At 41.9% G+C, this 17,850-nt stretch overlaps 2 protein-coding genes across 2 annotated transcripts in view; both read left to right on the top strand.

Annotated features, from left to right (window-relative positions):
• The window catches only part of LOC107185291 (eukaryotic translation initiation factor 5B), a 40,177-nt gene extending 37,100 nt beyond the window's left edge, over nt 1–3,077 (top strand). Inside the window, exon 16 of the mRNA XM_015572948.1 lies at nt 2,532–3,077. Coding sequence (XP_015428434.1) covers nt 2,532–2,639 — 108 coding nt within the window. The 3' untranslated portion in view covers nt 2,640–3,077. The remainder of the gene's footprint in view (nt 1–2,531) is intronic.
• Nucleotides 3,078–12,025: 8,948 nt separating this feature from the next.
• The window catches only part of LOC107185350 (protein sprouty homolog 3), a 51,464-nt gene continuing 45,639 nt past the window's right edge, over nt 12,026–17,850 (top strand). Inside the window, exon 1 of the mRNA XM_015573017.1 lies at nt 12,026–12,094. The gene's annotated coding sequence lies outside the window, so the exon portion shown is untranslated. The remainder of the gene's footprint in view (nt 12,095–17,850) is intronic.

Genomic DNA, 17,850 nt, shown 5'->3' with positions numbered 1-17,850 from the left:
GGGGGGCGGGGGGAGGAGTCTATGGCCCTTGAACGAGACGCGAGCGTTCCTTCGGGATGTGCTTCATTTAGAAAGGAATTAATACGCCCCGTTTCTGGGACTCGAGTTATTTAAGGTGATCCGTTTTTCGTTCAGTGGGGAAGGGAAGGGGGAGAAAAAAAGCGGCTGTGAGATTTGGATAGGTCTCGAACATGAATGCGAGTTCTTTCGGCTAATTTTAGATTGACACGGAGGGAATATTCGGGGACGTTTAGAAGATGCTTTTCGGCGATGGTTCGTCGGTGGGGATCGGTGTTTCTTTTCGGAGAGTCTTAAACGCCCCATACATGGGCGTAGTCAGCCCCCCTGGACGGAACAAAAGTGGCTTTTGCCTCACGCTACAAGAAAAAATTGGATTTTGCAGCTCCCCCTTCCCTACCCAGTTACAAAATTTTTGCGTAATATTTAATATTGCAGTATAATTTGAAACGGGACCAACAGCCTGTAATAACGAAACGCGTACATTGTCAATTATTTATGAGTTTAAAAACAAAATAAAGTATGTCTGGCTACGTGTAGCCTTTTTCACTGTGGCAGTCGATGTTGTTAAAATGAGCTTCGGATCTTGACATTAACAGCTCGACGTGCCGTTCAAACCCTGAAAGCTCGAACCCTCGAAGTTCTTTAACGCTCGAGTCTTTAAGCTCGAATAAATTGTCTGCAGAGAAGTGATGTACAAAGCTTGAGTGTTTTAAAACCTTAAGACATAATAATAGAGTGACGTCCAGAACAACGTGTTTCTTGTGAATTATTTCTGCGGTAGATTCCAGTATAGATTCCACTTCTACAGATTCGACCTACATACTAGTATCAACACGTCACCCGAAGAATAAAGCATGCGAAGTGTATATACCCGTAGGATTTTTTATACGTGGAACTTTCTTCTTAGAATTTTATTTATCTTGAGAAATGACACACACTCAAATATTCCTAGTATATACTCAACCACACAGAGCTTCGAACGTCTGCTTGCGAAGGTTCGTCCACGAGCAGAAGACCCTTTGCTGAGCATGCAATATCGCGCGCAGATAGAGAATAAGAGTGAGAACTACGTGCAGAAAGAGAGATAGAGGGAATAAGAGAGCAAAGGACAGAACCAGAAAGATCGAAGTAGAGAAAGACTAGAAGCAAAGCATTATACACATACGGTATTAGAGCTGTGTGTGTGTGTGTGTGGTGCAACTCTCTGTATATGTGCAATATGTGTGTGTATGTATGCGGCTTGTGCGTGCAAGAAAGAGAGAGGGAAAAGGGTAGGAGGAAAGGAGCGAGAAGGAAAGAGATAGAGCGAGAGAGAGGGAGAAGTAGCAGGGGCGTGGCGGGAGGCAGGCGTCCTCAATAGCCGCGTAAAACCACCATTGTGACCGATCCATGAATGAAACGGGACTTCCGGCCGGGAGTGGGGGCGGAAACAGTTGTAAAGCGTTACGTTAGTGAATGGACCGTGTGTGCGCGCGCGCGCGCACGCTCGAGCATGCGCCTGTCCTCCTCGCGAAAACCGATTCAAGGAAATTATTCGTAGACGAGAGAAGCGGACGATCGATGATGCGTTCACAGACGCCCTCGATCTCTTCTTTGACCATGAGCTGGCGGGCTGACAATTATTCTTTTCTTTCCGTAAATGGGATTCTCCTTGGTCACGTGAATTGCTCGGAGATTGTGGAATTGCTAAATTTTTATGTACCATATCGAAGCTCTCGATATCATAGCCTATTTTATGTCAAAACTCAAAGTACTCATTATGGCCAACTTGGTTGTTTTGATCGTGCTTGGAGGTTGGCCAACGAATTCTGTAACTCTGTTAACATGGTCAATCACTCTCCGCCAGCATTGAAGAATTCGTTTCTTCGCATCGTCAATAATTAATATAATTTTATCATTTACTTTAATTTTCTTTTTGTTATGTACGTCCTTCTCTCGTTGTTATAACTAAAGGGTATTTATCTCGTTAACAAATTATTATATTATATTAATCGCCTCTGTGCCTTCGGGAGATTTTCCTCCCAGGCAAAACCCTACGAATCTGACATGTTATTGCCATACGCGCGATATGTGGTTAAATTTTCACGTGGATAGAAATCTCGAATAGGCTAATTAACCCTAATTTTGTAGTAATGTTTTAACAAATTGAATGCAAGACAAACACCTACAGTAAAGCTAGATTTTTATCACCAATAGTTATCTCTTTTGCCACTTTCCTGAATTTCATACTATAGATTTAAATTTGCCAGGTTCACAGTAATAAACCTCATTAAAAAGTCACCGTTACATCTGAGGACCTCTCCACTTGTTAGTGCCGAGGAGCCTTCGAACACTTATCGAGGATTTCCTGTATATAGATACCTGTGACGTGATAATAGTCACAGCGTTAACGTTCTTTCATATTACACCAAATTTCATTTTTAAAAAAAACAGTCTTCCAGCTAACGGAGCTGCACCAGCAACCCGTGAATCCTCGATCTAACATCGGTTTTTTCCTCGTCTGATTACAGATCAGCAGACAGAGCATAGACGCGTGTAAGGAGTACTTCAGGGACGATCTGGTGAAAACGGACTGGCAGCTAATGGTGGAACTGAAGAAGCTCTTCCAAATACTCTAGGACCCGTTGGGCGTGGCGATCATGAGGATTCATCGACGGCTCCACCGATCGAGGGACAGAACCACGGCCCCGTGGTCAATCCGATCGACGAACTCGCCGCGTTCCCTCGGGCCCCGTGACCGATCGTTGTCGTTCCTTCTTCACTCGATTTGTAATATATATATACGTCGAAGGTTGTTTTCGATCTCTCCGTCGTTGTCTCTTTGATAACCGCATAAACAAAAAAGTCAGTCAGCAGACGCAACCCCCTCAGTGCGCCGTCTAGCCGCTTACTAACGTCCTGTGATCCCCTTTTGAGAGAAAACGACTCATGGGGTTTACGTCGCACGTTCCATGCGTAGATTACAATTAGGCAATCGTTTGGGAAGCCGTGGAACAGCACAAATCGTGGTTTTTTTTCCCCCTCCTGGTGTAAATTGTTACAGTCCACTCGATCGAGACGCCGTACAGTGGATTTTCAGAATCAAAATTTAGCAGATCATACGATTATTTAGCTCAACAAGTGAAACTTATAAATTTTATTCAAATCGAAGTGTAGTTCAATGAACAGATTTTTACAGTTTCAGTAACAGTGTTTCCGGTATCGTCATGACAGTCTGAATTTTTAGGAAATTTCTTTTCTATTTTCAACTGAAATTTCAGGTGATCAATGATGAAATGGAACAAATCTTTCATGGGTACTAATAAGCTGATGCGAGGTTTTTGAAAGATAACAGAAATTTCTTTTTAACCAATTTGAGCTGTTTAAATTTTCATCCTGGACCACTGTGTGCCGCGTCTAGTATGTCTGTGCGAAACGAAAACGAGAAAACCGAATCATGGACTGCATGGATCAGTTCCTCCATCTGTTAATTGGGGCCGATGCGTATCCGTTCGTCCTGGAAGGTCCTGGTTCGTCGTGGTGGATCGAGAAGGCACACGCACGCCTTGATCGTTAATTCTATTTAATCTTCGGAAGACGGACATTTTTTAATTGTTCGTACAACAGTGGTACCTGGGTCCGTTTCGACTCCTGTGCTTCCGACTTTTTGAACATATTTTTGAACCCAATCATTCTGGAAGGCCTGGCGTTTAATATGATTTAATACGAGTAACTCCAACCTTAAATTCGATTTATAAATTGGTATGTAGCTGTTACAAACTTCGATTAAAAACGACCCAGGCACCGTACTTCGAGGGTTAATCGGTATAAATACGCATTAGTCGCGCGATATCATTGTTGCGTTGGTTATTCGCCGAAGGGAAAAATCACAGATCTGTGATTTTCATTCTCGGAGTGTGCGGATCGTCGAAATTGGGACGACTGGGTCAACGATGATCCGTGAGGATATACCCCACAACACACTGGACGATAGTCGGCGTTTTGAAGAAACAATTTTATTACTGTGTTCGTGGACGGGGTTATCGAAGAAAGCGGAGTTGAAAGTCAGAGATCGGTGAATCGTGAATGATGTAATCGGTAACACTTACTCAGAGTGTTAATAAAAATGTGGGACGCTTTCACAGGGTGGACTTTACATACATACCAAACTAAGAAGAAAATGAAGAATGACGAAATTCCGTTCGAGGTTTCGTTTTCGAGTTATTGATTACAGTAGACGTTCGTTTATTGCATCTTTTGGGACTGTAGAGGGCGAAATTTCCAGGAATGATGCAATAAACGAGGGCCAATCACACGCTAACTAAATATAGGGTGGGCTGAATGTATGCACTTTTAGATCACCTTACTATTATTTTTAGAGATATCAAAAAAGTTTATTCACAAAAGTTATTGAGCATTGAGACATTTTATTAAAACAATATCATATACACCACAGTCTCTGTGATGGTAAATATGCGAGTTAAACGCGAGACCGTGTGTATCTGGGCGACAAACTGGGGTACGCACGCACGTGTGTGAGAAATACGTGCGAGCGAGGGGCGTTCCCAAGATTCAATAAACGGGTCTACGTTAAACGAATGGCTACTGTACTTATAACAGTCGATTCCCAGCTTATACACGGTATCAATCGATGGTCTGACCATATTTCGAATGGAATACAGTCGAATGAGTTACACCAACACATGAAACAATTAAAGAGTCAGACATATTTTACGTATTCAATAATAATATTTATTTATAAACGGGTTATGGGAGGGTAAACAAAAAGTTCACATACACAATAAATGCGTACAGACATACAAGAGTTTACAGAAACATATAGTAACTATGCAGAAAGTTTGACAAAACTTCTACAGGACTATATACGTAATTACAAAAATAAACAACGAAAAAAGAAGAAGCTTACAAAAGCATTTACAAGAATATCCAGAAAGTTACGATTATGCAGAAAGAAATGCATAATTATCGATAAAATAACAAATGAACCATTAATATCTCGGAGACGAAGCCTCGACCGCAATTTTGTTATTCTTCATTTTCCAGAATCCATCGTGTGAAAGTGTTCCACATTTTTATTGACGTCTGATAATTCGTCTAAGACCAGCAACGACAATTTCTTCTCGACGAAATATCCTGGCGGCCCACCTGATTCCTGTGCCCATAGAATAATATCCAACGCCTTACTACGGTGTCTGTCTTCGACGCCCCATGGGCGTAGTCGGTGTTGAAAGTTTTAAATGTCCAACCGTTCACTCGACCGATTCGTCCGATCGTCTCGTCGGGTTCCCTCGGGAACGAGCTTTTCGCGTTACGGAATCGCGGATTCCACGGTGTTGCGAGCGCGCAGCCCTCTCACGTGTGTCCAGGAGACTAGAACCGGTTCTATAACGTCTCGCGTTGGCGTGAAAGACACAACGGCCCACGGTTTTTCTTGCTCTCGTTAAAGTTTATCGAATTATCCTTCGAGCAACGACAGCATCCCCGGGGATTTTCGCTAGAACCGTGTTATGCGAACGCGTAAATATTTTATTTTTCCAGACTACGAATTCGTTCTTCCCGCTGAGAATTTTAGCTGCGTCAGAGAGTCGATAAAAGTACAGTAACTGCCCGCGTAACTGTCGATGTGTAATCTCTCCGCAAATTCCTGGAACTACAAGGGAGCAGCCACATTATTGTTCTCGCCGAGATAGAGCGTGGTCGTGAAATCATTCGGGGCGTAAAACTGAACTAATGTTCCGTGGCTCGAAACAGCTATTCAAGAGGTGAAAAAGGAGATAAAGAGCTCGAGCGACGTTCAAGTGGACGGTACAACAACGATTCACATCTGAAATACTTGAGTCTTTTTTTATCGTTGACAACAACCGGCGGAAAGTTCAAGTTCTTTCGAATACAATAAAGTCGCGTTAACTGCGCGCTACTCGGGACCGCAGGCGCGCAGTCAGCGTGGACCATTTCAATCCGCTGTAAATTTAATGCCAGCAGCTATCGACACAGAAAGGGGCAGCGAATTAGAAAGAATCAGAAACTAAGAATCGAGACAGCCGAAAGTTGCGTTAGCTGTTGTCTCGCCGACACGCCCGATGGGACGGTATCTAGTCTGGTCATTCTTCCACGTCGATCAACAACGCCGGTACACCACCGACGAATTATTTTTTTTTTTTTTTTATATGTACATAATCTCTGTCACTTGGGAGAACTGCACGAGCAAGAATCTTCGGTCCAGAACAGTCCCTCACGTATAGGTCCCAGAACCGATACTAAGTCGTGAAATCGGTCGTGAGTCAAAGTTTGCATGTTGTTCCTAACATCATAATTGGAAAATTTGAAAATTGCAGGCAAACTTTTACTAGTAAGGTAACTGTTAACGAACAAAAGGTCACGGGGACATCATATCGTAACAGTTTTCCATAAACGAGACTGTAAGCTGGAAATTTTTAATATCAATTCACTGATAACTTTTGCAGTTTGACATTCAAGGTATTACTTCTATACGGTATTTCCCCCTTAAGGCTTGAATTTACGACATCGGTTTTAGGGCCTATACTTTTAATCGCAGTTCCCATTGACGTCTTAACGAACCCACACAGGTAAATTCATGCTCTTGTCATAATATCGCGATTTCCAGTGGATCTCAACCGATCACACATCCTAAAACGACATCGAACAATGTTCACTCGGTATCAATACTTATTTGACAATTATTTTTTTATTTCACACCACCTTTTTATAAACTGCACAAAAATGTGACGCAGAGAGGTGTCCTGTTTGGCTCCCCGAACACTGCGCCACGATGACGTTACAATAGCATAAGTAAACTCCATCCGTTATACAGGGTGATTCATAAATTCATCTCAAACACTTCAGGAGATAAATCTACGTACTAATATAAATAAAAAAAACCGTCTTATGAACACACGCCTTGTATACCTTAGTTTTCGAGATATGGACGATTAAAAGAAAGTATTCCTTAAGTGCACACAATCTCAACTCATTAGACTTTTGGAGCCATTTAAAAACTATTATGTATTCAACGCAAGTGGACGAATGTGCACATTCTACAAAAAAAACTCGAAAACTAGGGTTTACAGACAATATGTTCATACGACGTTTTCGTATTTATATTAATGTGTAGATTTACCACCTGAACTTTAACGTACATTTATTAATCACCCTGTATAAAACCTGCATAATTGTGATTGTCGCGACTGACTGTACAACGCCCCCCTGTAGCGAACGTGTGAAACGCGTGTGCAATGAAATGATAATCGTTAGTCCTATCTCCTAGTCGCAAGGTGACGCGTCTACAGGTAGCTATAGCAAAATAGGAGAGACATGGCTGAAGGAACAACCGGCTGAAAATAGAGTAGACCGCCCTGACAATTGTTGCGTCCGTTGTATCTAGGATCGAGATGAGTTTCGAGGCAGCCAGCCAGGAAGTCAAAAGGAAGATCGAGCCTCGTAACGATTTTCTTAGCGGCGAGAAATGGAAATTAGTTGCCGGCGATCGCGGTAAATTAACTTGGACCGAGAGCCGCGAAACGTTGAACAGAGAGAAAGTGCTTAACTGTTTCCGAGTTTTTTAGGCCATTACCGATCCCGACGAACGAACCGTCGACGAGTCAAAGAGTTTCGTCCAGTATACAGGGTGTCCGAAAATGGCTTCGACTCCCGAAAATAGGGATTCCTGGGATGATTTGAAACAACTTTTTCCTTAGCGGAAATGTTGTCCGAGGCTTTGTTAACGAGATATTAACGAAAAACCCCGACCAATCAGAGCGCGAGTCTGCCGGCCGAGCTTCCGCGGTAACGTTGGGTGCCAATCACAGCGCGTAGCCGACTCTATCGCGGAAGCTCGGCCGGCAAACTCGCACTCTGATTGGTCGGGGTTTTTCGTTAATATCTCGTTAACAAAGCTTCGGACAACATTTCCGCTAAGGAAGAAGTTGTTACAAATCATCCCAGGAACCCCTATTTCCAGGAGTCGAAGCTATTTTCGGACAACGTGTATACGGCCTTCAGAAGGAAAAAGGTTAACAAAATTGTTCATATTCGATGAAAGTATAGAGCATTGTGCGTAGTTTGGCCAAGCACAATTGGTGGATTTATCGCATCTACTCAAGGAAGAGGTGGGAAAACAAAGGGTCCATCTCGCAGCTCTGCCTCTTCCTTTCTCCCCCTGTCGGTTTATACATCTCTTCTATTGTTTTACGAAACACTGGATTCACAGTTACAGAAGTCGTACAACGGAAAGTTTCCCCATAGTCAGTCTCTGCTTCTCCGACCTTTTCTACCAGCTTCTTCTTCCAGCGTCAGTTCTGTACGGTTGCAGGCCCTATACACCGAATTGTTGTTATCATTAGACTGTGGATTTTTATGCAAAATAAAAGTTTCTAAAGTAACTTATAAAGACAGGAGGAATAGTAGAAATTTATTGGGAGAATAAAATAGAAAACTCGTTGGATCCGATGAAAGTTCCGTTTTTTATTGTATTTCACAGAGCCCTATAGGCTGTAAATGCATAAAATCCGCAGTCTAGTTATTGTACATTGAAATTTTTATTACAATTTCTTCGTTTGCTCCGCAAGGAAACCTTAGACTTATTGTCGTTTAGATTCTGTTTTGGAAGTTCCAACTACTTATTTTTCCATTGGTCGTCTCGCATCATCGAATTGTCTTTGCTCACTACGCTGTTTGCGTAAGCACGCATTTTTATGGAAAGTATATATACACATATATGTACAGTTTCGTGATACAGAGATCGATTAGTGTTGCATTCACTTTTATGCGTTTGTCAACCTTCGGAAGGTAAATGTTTTTAATGATAAATCCTTAATCTTAGAAAATGTGTTGTCAAACAAATATCTGTACATTGGAACGTTGCATGAAATTTCCGAAGAAACCAAAAATTTTTTATAAACTTAAAAATATTAATCTTCCGGCGAGGACTCTTTTCCAACGTTTGGCGAGTACTATCCTACAAGTTTTATGAATGCTTTTTGTGTATCACCCTGTATAATCAAGCAGTAGCTTGAATCAGTTACGATAATTTGTCGAGTTTATACGATGCTCTTGAAAACCAACGTCAGAATAGATCCCAGGCATCGGCTGCTCGAGGGTTCATTACCCAACGCAGCCGTTCCCCAAGTTGCAGAAATTCGAGCAAACGTTTCACGATTACAAAAATTCACTTCTTCCCAGAGGTTACAGTACCGAAAAGCAGAATCACATGCTCTGGTACCAAAACGTTTCAATAATCATGTTGGCACAACTCTAGTGCAATCAGAGGCGACACGTGTATGTACAGAGAGAGAGGCCTCTCTAACGAACTTTCGTGCAATATACAAAGAACGCATAGTCGAGCCAGTTCTCAATCTTGGGAAGCCGGGACGAACCTCCCGACACCTGCGTTATCGTCTGTCCTAGATCGCAGGTGTTTCTCTCTCTCTCTCTCTTTCTCTCTAGAGTTTCATCGAGTTCATTTGGATGGTCAGATGACCAGATGGAAAATCGTGAAAACGACGGTGTGATCGTGACGACGAATTTAATCTGACGAAAAAAAAAAAACGAGAGGTGTGTAATATCGGGCCCACATGACGGATAAACTCGTTCCAGCGTCGACGCTCGGTTCAGGATCGGTTCATGGAACCAGAAGCGTTTGTGTGTGTGTGTGTGCGTCCCGCATAATTCCGACATGTTTCCGGTTTCGTTGTTCGGGAACCCGATCGAGAGAGAGGGAGAGAAATGGAAATGGGTGTAGATACTCGAACTGGAGGAGGATAGCGAGTGAATGAACGAAAAAAAAAAAAAAAAGATAATGTGAGATAGGTAGAGTGAGAGAATGTTATTAGAGAGAAAGATACTGAAAAAGATAGAATTCTATATTGCATTAATTAGAGAGAGAGAAATGGGAAATGAATATATTATATACATATATGTATACATACATGAGAGCCTCGAAATGTGTTTTGTATATGTACTCACTTTGTATAAGATAATCGAGCGAATAATCGCGATAAAAAATAAAGACTACAAGTTTCACAAGAAAAGAACGATTGACCAGCAGACACTCGGGTGTATCAGCGTAACCTTCTTCCTGTTTTTGTTTTCGCCACGCGGAGAGTGTCACGAGGCTCCCGGAGGAAATAACTGGCACGGTCGACGATTCCTCGCGAATTATCGATATACATACTCGGCGGTTGCATGTTATCGATCATTCATCGCGAATAATCGTTTTCAGATTTTCCTTCGTGTTCCAATTGTATACACTTTCGGATTCGTTCGAAGTCAAGTTTAGCCGAGTGGCCATTTAACCGATATTTTAATTTATTTAAAATTCAAGTTCTTGCTGAGACACCCTTTATTTATTTTACAGCAGGCAGAAATTACAACAATCTCCTCCATGTTTCCGAGAGCACCCGGTACGTGGAACGAGCGTTCGGTCGCGAGCCGCCTGGAATACCGGAAGGCAAGCGAAGTACGACCGCCGAATCCGGAATACTTAAAATTCCCCGGTGAGATACCATGTCTCATTAACTTTTTAATGGTAGGTATAACTGTTCCGCTTCCTTCTCCCGGGCAGAAGCAGATCGGTAAATTTGAAATATAATTAGCGACCGGGGGGCTCGAAACGAGGCTCTGTGCGCCGACGTCGTCGTTTCGCGAACGAGCGCGCGCGTACTCGACCGGAAGTGCATCGGGGCGGTCGATGTTTCTCGTCTCTTCCGTTCCCTGGTGTCGAGCCCCCTTTTTTTTTCCATCGAATTTAACGTGTCTTCGACTTTAGTCTCCTACTCTACCCCCCTCCAGTTTCACTTATGTAAGTTGTTTTAATCGATTTACCGACGCAGTCGCCTCGCTGCACACGTATTTAATACACGGCCTACCGACGTGGTGGAACGTGTGTGCATGTATGTGTGTGTGGCTCATTTCCTCCGTTCTCCTCCTCCCGACCGTACTCCTCGGTTTAACGATTCCCCCTTCTACCCACTCGACCCGATACCACTGCCCTCCCCGGAGTCATCGATACCCGCCGTGTCCAGCTGCCAAAGGGTTGGAACGAACCGATGATACGAACAAATTGTGTACGTTATCGCTATCATTCTTTTAAATTTGTTCTATAACGTTCGATTATAATTTTTTAATAATCTTTTTCCGTAGAACACGGTGTGTTGGATGTCGTAAAAATTTGATTCACGTTAGAAGTTACCGTACGGTCTGATTGCGTCGAATCAGGCACCTGTCTTTATCGATCACACGTAATCCAATGATAGATATACCATTATAGCCAAAGTGGGCGCTCCGGAGATCTGAGAGGGCATTATAGTTATTTCATTTTCAATTTAACTTTTTTAGATTCTAAGATTACACGCACTACTACATTTGGAAATTTTGATAATAGAAATAGTTTACCCGAAGGAGGTTGAACAAAGAAAATTTTGAAAAGGGGGCGGTGAGCCAAAAAAAGTTGGGAAACTATGGTCTAGGGGCTGAGTGACAAAAACATCTTGTGCAATTGGCGCGTTACCTGCGAACCGCTAGAAAGCAAGGTCTTTGTTGTTAAACAGCTGGTAACCCATTGAAGGTCTAGACTCTAGAGTTCACTTTGTCCGTTACGTTTCCACGAAATTACATCGAAATCAATGATTGGTAAACGCGTTCCGTGGTTCGTTTGTCAGTCAATGGTTAGAGTCGAAGACGTGTGGACGTGGTTAACACACATCGAGGAGTGTTCGCAGTCAGAGGATTAATATTCATGGTATTTACTGGTGTTTCCTGTTTACATTCGGTTTCATCTGGCAACGTGAACGAACATTGCTCGATTTCCTTTATTTTCCTGGAACGTCAAAGAACATATAAGGTGCGAATAAAGAAGACAAACAGGAAGCAAGTGACACACACGTGGACAGTTGGCGCAAGAGTGTTTATCTACGATTGCGACGTATTTAAATGCGCAGACGATCACGTTGGAAAAAAAACTGTGCAAGATGAATTTATTAGTGCAAGAAGACGATACGCGACATGTTACAGTAGTCAACGTCATTAGGATAATCAGTCGTTACGAAACTTGAAGAAGGTAAATGACATTGATAAATATGATTTTTCCTTTCCTTGTTTGAACACCGATGCGATAATTCAATCCTCGTGTAAAGATTCAAATAATTATATTAACTAGATAAACATTTCCAAAGTTTGGTATAGTAAAGAGTTCAATCGAGTGTAACTGGGTACACGAATAATTCGGTATCCGAAGGAATCCTTGCAAGAGTAATGAAATTTCTGTTTGATCGCGGTCCGTGCAAATTTAAGAGAAGAGAAAGTTATACAAACCGTTTATTTTGAAAGCGATGAAATTTGAAAATTGAAGTAAATAAAGACAAGTAAATTAGAAATAAACAGACAGGAAAAGAATCTGCTTACCACCAGTTTCAAAACAAACGACCCGTATATTTCCATAAACATCCCAGAGTCTTAATTACTTCATAGATGTATTCATTGAGCTCAAAACAACATCGAATCACCGTTAAAGTTAACACGAAAATGTGACTGAATTACATATAAATTGTCAAATCGAAATGTAACCGTCAATATCAGGACAGTAACACGCGCGAACTGTTTGTCCACAATTTATCTACACAATTTTCAACCCACGACTACAAACGATTCATTTCAAAGACGAATTTGAATTTGGCGCGCATGAGTGCTGAGCGGAAATAGGTCGTAACAAGAGAGTGAGTGAGAGAGTGAATGGATATAAGAAGAGAGAACGGGGAGTGTAGAGAGAAATTTTAGATTCGACAAGTAGAGCGAGTGAAGAACGGATTACGGATGAAAACGAAAACCGGCTGTATTAATTATCCCTCCGCGGACGCGTATAACAATATCTATTTTATTTTTAATTTAATTTAATTTATTGCCATTAACGGGAAGACCCATTTTATACAAAATTTTAACAAGAAAAAAAGCATCGTATAACACTATTTGTAGTAGTTTACATATAAATATACGTGTTACTTTCGCAATATCCGGTAGATGGAAGTTTTTACTTTATCTAATGTTTCTGAGAAAAATTCAATTTTGTTATTAAATTTGTTGGCTATATTACATATTCTGGTTATTGTATCTGTCTGGTTGTACCCGGATGTGTAGAAAGTAGGGTAGACTAGATTGGAATGTCTGGCTGCATGGAGGGGGTACGTGAAAATTTATTTTATTTTTATTCTTATGTTACAGTTCACCTAAACGCCATTCGATGATTTCTTGTATCAGTGTGCCGGAACGTTTTAATCGCATATCGTAAAAAAGAGTTTTCCGCTGTACGAATTAAATTAAATTACATTAATCCGTTCGTATTGACCCTAAACAGTTCGTAAAGGTTGAGTAAAGGAATCAGGTAGAGTTGTCTACGTTTAAAAACTACGCGTTCCTCACAGGTTGTCGGTTTCCGAAGACCACGTTTCAGGTGAAAAAAAAAGAATAAGCCCAGTCGGGATCGGTCGGTTCGAATCTTTTCCTACGGCGAGCCAGAAAATATGTCGTGTCCTTGCTGGGAGCAACCGAGAGCACCAAGTCGGCACGCCAAGCCGCGCTCAATGAACACACGTCATTTCGAGTCATTCATGCATCTGCAGGTTGTGTCCTCGCGGCCCGTCTATACGCGCAACGCACGTGGCTGCGTGTTCGCGTAAGTGTGTGTGCGTTAGCGATGGGAATGATGACCTCGCAAGCGACGTGCGTCCCCTCGTTTTTCGCGGAAAATCCACCTTCCTGCCGGTCACCTAAGTCGCCCTGCTCTTCCCTCCCTCCACTCACCCCCTTTGCCCCTTACGGCGACGATTTTCGAATCGAATCATGAGAATCGATTTTGTTAAAAAAAACGACACCATTGATTCTATAAGAGTTGATTCGAAAATCGTAAAAAATCATATTATAGGGAAGGGAATTAGAGGTGCAAAGTTATTAAATAGGTATTTGAGTTGCCGTGTCTGTTCGTTACTCATTGTTTCTACTTGCAGTGGACATCTGCCAGTGATACGACACGATATGTTTCCGTTGATGTTATAAGTTTCTATTAGGTTGTATCACTGTGCATACAACGCGTACAAAGCATTAGTAGATGTAAATTATTGTTAATTCTTGTACACGTCATGGAGTACTTAATTCCAATGAGTACACAATTTGCTATAAGATAGCTGCTTACTCGAAGGAGGTATCATACGCTGAAACTGTACCTTGAACGACCATGAATGTGTCTGCCATTTTATACGAGTGGATTCGTCAGCCTAGAAGCTATCGGACAATCTGAATACGGCATGCGGTTCCATTAAAGAATACGCGAAGGTGTCCTTCGAATTTATTTTTACCGAAAACGAACTCGTGACCTTGATCTGGAACGATCTCTTTAAATGGTTACCGGATTCGAAGACATTCCGGTGAAAATGTGTAAATAAACACATCTTTTACACAATGTGTCTCATTGTAAATGTGCCACGCCCTAAGACAATATGATTTTATAGTAAAAAAAAAAAACAAGTAAAGAATCTGCAATGAAAAGTTTCCGTATATTTCGTCTTCGAGAAAAACGAACTTAATAATTCATCGTGCGTAAAACGACGAGCATTTAGATTATTATTCACCGCACGATGTGTCTGTCCGTCAGTCACCGTTTCTACTTTGCGATAAACACAGTCGGCGGCACCGGTACAATCTGTGTTTTCCATCGATTCTTATCATCTTCTGACTATCAATACACATGTAATTATTAACGTCGCCTAACATACATACCGTAGAAAAACGTGTATTACCTTCGAGATGATCTAACGCATAAAGGCGCGTTTCCATTACAGCTGCTTTTGCCCTCTCAATTAGGAAATGCGACTTTGTCGCGCCAGTGGTTGAATTTTTAACAGAAATACTCACTGCTACGTCGGCCATCAATGACCGCGTGATACAAAATTCAAATGCCAATCGATACAATCATCGTGAATGGAAAGTCAGCTTAAGAAAAAAATTATTAGTCAAAATTTAAAAAAAAAACAAGCAAGTATATGTATATAAAATACTTATCAGAAACACTGCATCCTGGACAAATGAATCACCTGAAAAAACATTATTAATTAAATTAAAGCAAATCATCGCATATAACAACAGAAAAATACGAAACTAAAGAACAATTTAGCTAGAAGTAGCGGGTCCGCCTCCTCGTGAGAGGGACGGAAACATTAGGCAGATGCCTAATGGCAAAGTGACCCTAAAAAAGAGCAAATTAACAAAATTTAGATAAAGAAGAACCCTATAATCAAAACAGAATAGGTAAACAGAGAAACAATTCTTAAACTGCGGAAAAGAAGGAGAAACAAATGTCACGAAGGATCGCGTAGATAATCGTTGGATTCGACCCATGTGACCGTCCACGGCCGTGTCTTTGACTCCGTGTTCCTTTCCGTTTCCGTTCCTCCATTGCAAGCACGCGTGATACGTCGATATGAAAACCGACTTTCTCGCGAACCTAGGCGAAAAAATTGCATTTCGTCGCGGAACGAACATTCCGCCCGCCACGCCCGATCGTGTTTCAATCGAAACGCTTCGCTCGGCTATTGTCAACCGGACACGCCGAGCGATTCGGTAAAACGAGCCCACCCGCAGGAAATGGATTATTAAACTCCTAATCTCTCGCGTGTTGCTTTCAGGAAATGAAATATTAGACTCTTAATCGCGCGTGTTGATTTCAGGAAGCCGCGATCGTCGGGATTAAAAAACGAAAAAAAAAAAAAAAAAAAAAAAAAGAAGAAAGAGAACGTGGATGAAACGTGTTCTCTGTAATCTAGATAGTGCAATCGATGTTTGACGAGGACCCGATTCCTCGTCGAATTAATCCAGCTACGTCTGACGAGAAGCGACTGTTCTCTACGTCCACAAAAGCCATGTCCAGTTCACTGCACACCTCGAACCTAGAAAGCTTTCAAACTCTGCACCGGATTACATACCTACGGCCCCCCTCGGATCGTATCAGAAGGTTTAAAAGCCGTCCTTCGAGCACTTTTTTCGTCTCCTCCATTCACGTCGGTCTGTGTGTCATTAACAACGGTATCGCGTCTGTTTTACGAAACATAAAAGTCTTATCGTCGTCCACACACTCTCCCGTAACGGCGTGACATCGTAAAAACCGTAAACTGCAGGTGCGCGCGCGCTGCTTAGGTATTGCAAGGACGAAACACTCGCCGGTTCGCGTCAGCTATCTCATCAGCGTGAAGATGTTAAAGAATATGTGGGTACAATATTTTGTTCGTTACATTCCCCGGCATGGAACACCTTTTTTGCGTACAGGCTGCACGTAAGTCCTTACAACTGTAATACTTACAAATTTATCGTGAAAATAAAAATGTGTGTATTCAGATTACTCGTACAATAAACTAATCTCAAAGTTTCAAAGAGATTGGTTTAACACTTTCTTCGGAATAAATTAAACATTCGTTCGTGTTTAGCTGTTTACACCAGGCTCCTCCCCTTAAATCAAGGCCAACCACGAGGGCCGTGTACTAGGAGAGAGAGAGAGAGAGAGAGAGAGAGAGAGAGAGAGAGAGAGAGAGGGAGAGAGAGGCTAAAAGGCAGAAATATGTGTCTCTTAGTGTGTTGTAGGTTACAAATCGTCCAGGCCGACGAGGACCGTAAACAGGCGTAAGGTTAAACGGGCGCGTACGCACGTTAAGTGCATTAATGAACGCGCGCTTAAGATACGCGGCGTGCCGCCCGTTTAAATATAGGTCTAAACCCCCAGTGTGTCTCTCGACTCGGGGCCGTCACCGCCGCGGCCTATTTAGATACCCCAACACGAACTTTTGCGTCACGGCCGCACATCTCGGCAGCGCAACGCCGGCCCGTGTAAACGATCGTCGTGAGAACAAAACCGCGACCGGCTACCGCATCGAGCCCCAGCCACGACCGACTCTAACAAGTGTGTAGTAGGCCGGGTTTCGATGGACCTTCGAACGCCCATAAGAAACCTTTATGTACTACTATGACTATTTCAGATAATTTTACCAAGTTTCATCAAAATCGAAAGGTAGGACCTTATCGGAACCGTAGGCCGAGATTGTTTGTGAAGGTGAAAGAGAATAGAATGAAGGGTGGGCATTGTATGACCCCAAATACCCAACTCACATTCAGTGGTTGAATATAACATCAACGTATTACATTAGGTAACGAAATTTTATTAACTTATTATTGAATTTTGGTTAAATCCGCGCAAGAAGCAGCTGTCACGTTAAACCGTTTATGACAAAAGTTACATAACATTGAAAAAGACCTTATTTTAGATAAATTGCAGTAATTTTTAATTTTTCATTCACACGGCAGCCAGAAATCATTTTACCCCGAGGGATCGTTTTAGACACCTTTCCCCTACTTTGGTTTTATTTCAAGATACGTCGAGCTTCTAAGTGCAGAATTGAAATAGTTTTCAACTAATAAGATCACGATACAGAACATCTCTCTAATCTATATTCCCAATTTTTTCCTGTTTCACGAAAAATAACAGCACACTTTCTATCCAACCGAAGTAGTCGTTTCCTTTAAATTTTCTAGTCTGATTCCATCCAGAACATTCCCATTGAATTCAATAATAACCGTTCCCTCTAAGTTATTCCGTTTCCCAAGGTGAACCCGAAGACAATGTCATAGATGAAAGTTGCACTGGATATTGATGCTATAAATAATACAATAACCCAGTTCGAGACAATATTTACACGAAAGGTTTATTCCTGGTAAACGAAAATCTGGAGCAACGATCTAGCTCATCCAAAATCGGGTCGTCATATAGAAAACTAGAGGCAG

This window comes from Dufourea novaeangliae, unplaced genomic scaffold (genome assembly GCF_001272555.1).
Source record: "Dufourea novaeangliae isolate 0120121106 unplaced genomic scaffold, ASM127255v1 scaffold60, whole genome shotgun sequence".
Classification (NCBI taxonomy): Eukaryota; Metazoa; Arthropoda; class Insecta; order Hymenoptera; family Halictidae; genus Dufourea; species Dufourea novaeangliae.
This window is presented reverse-complemented; position numbering and strand designations above follow the sequence as displayed.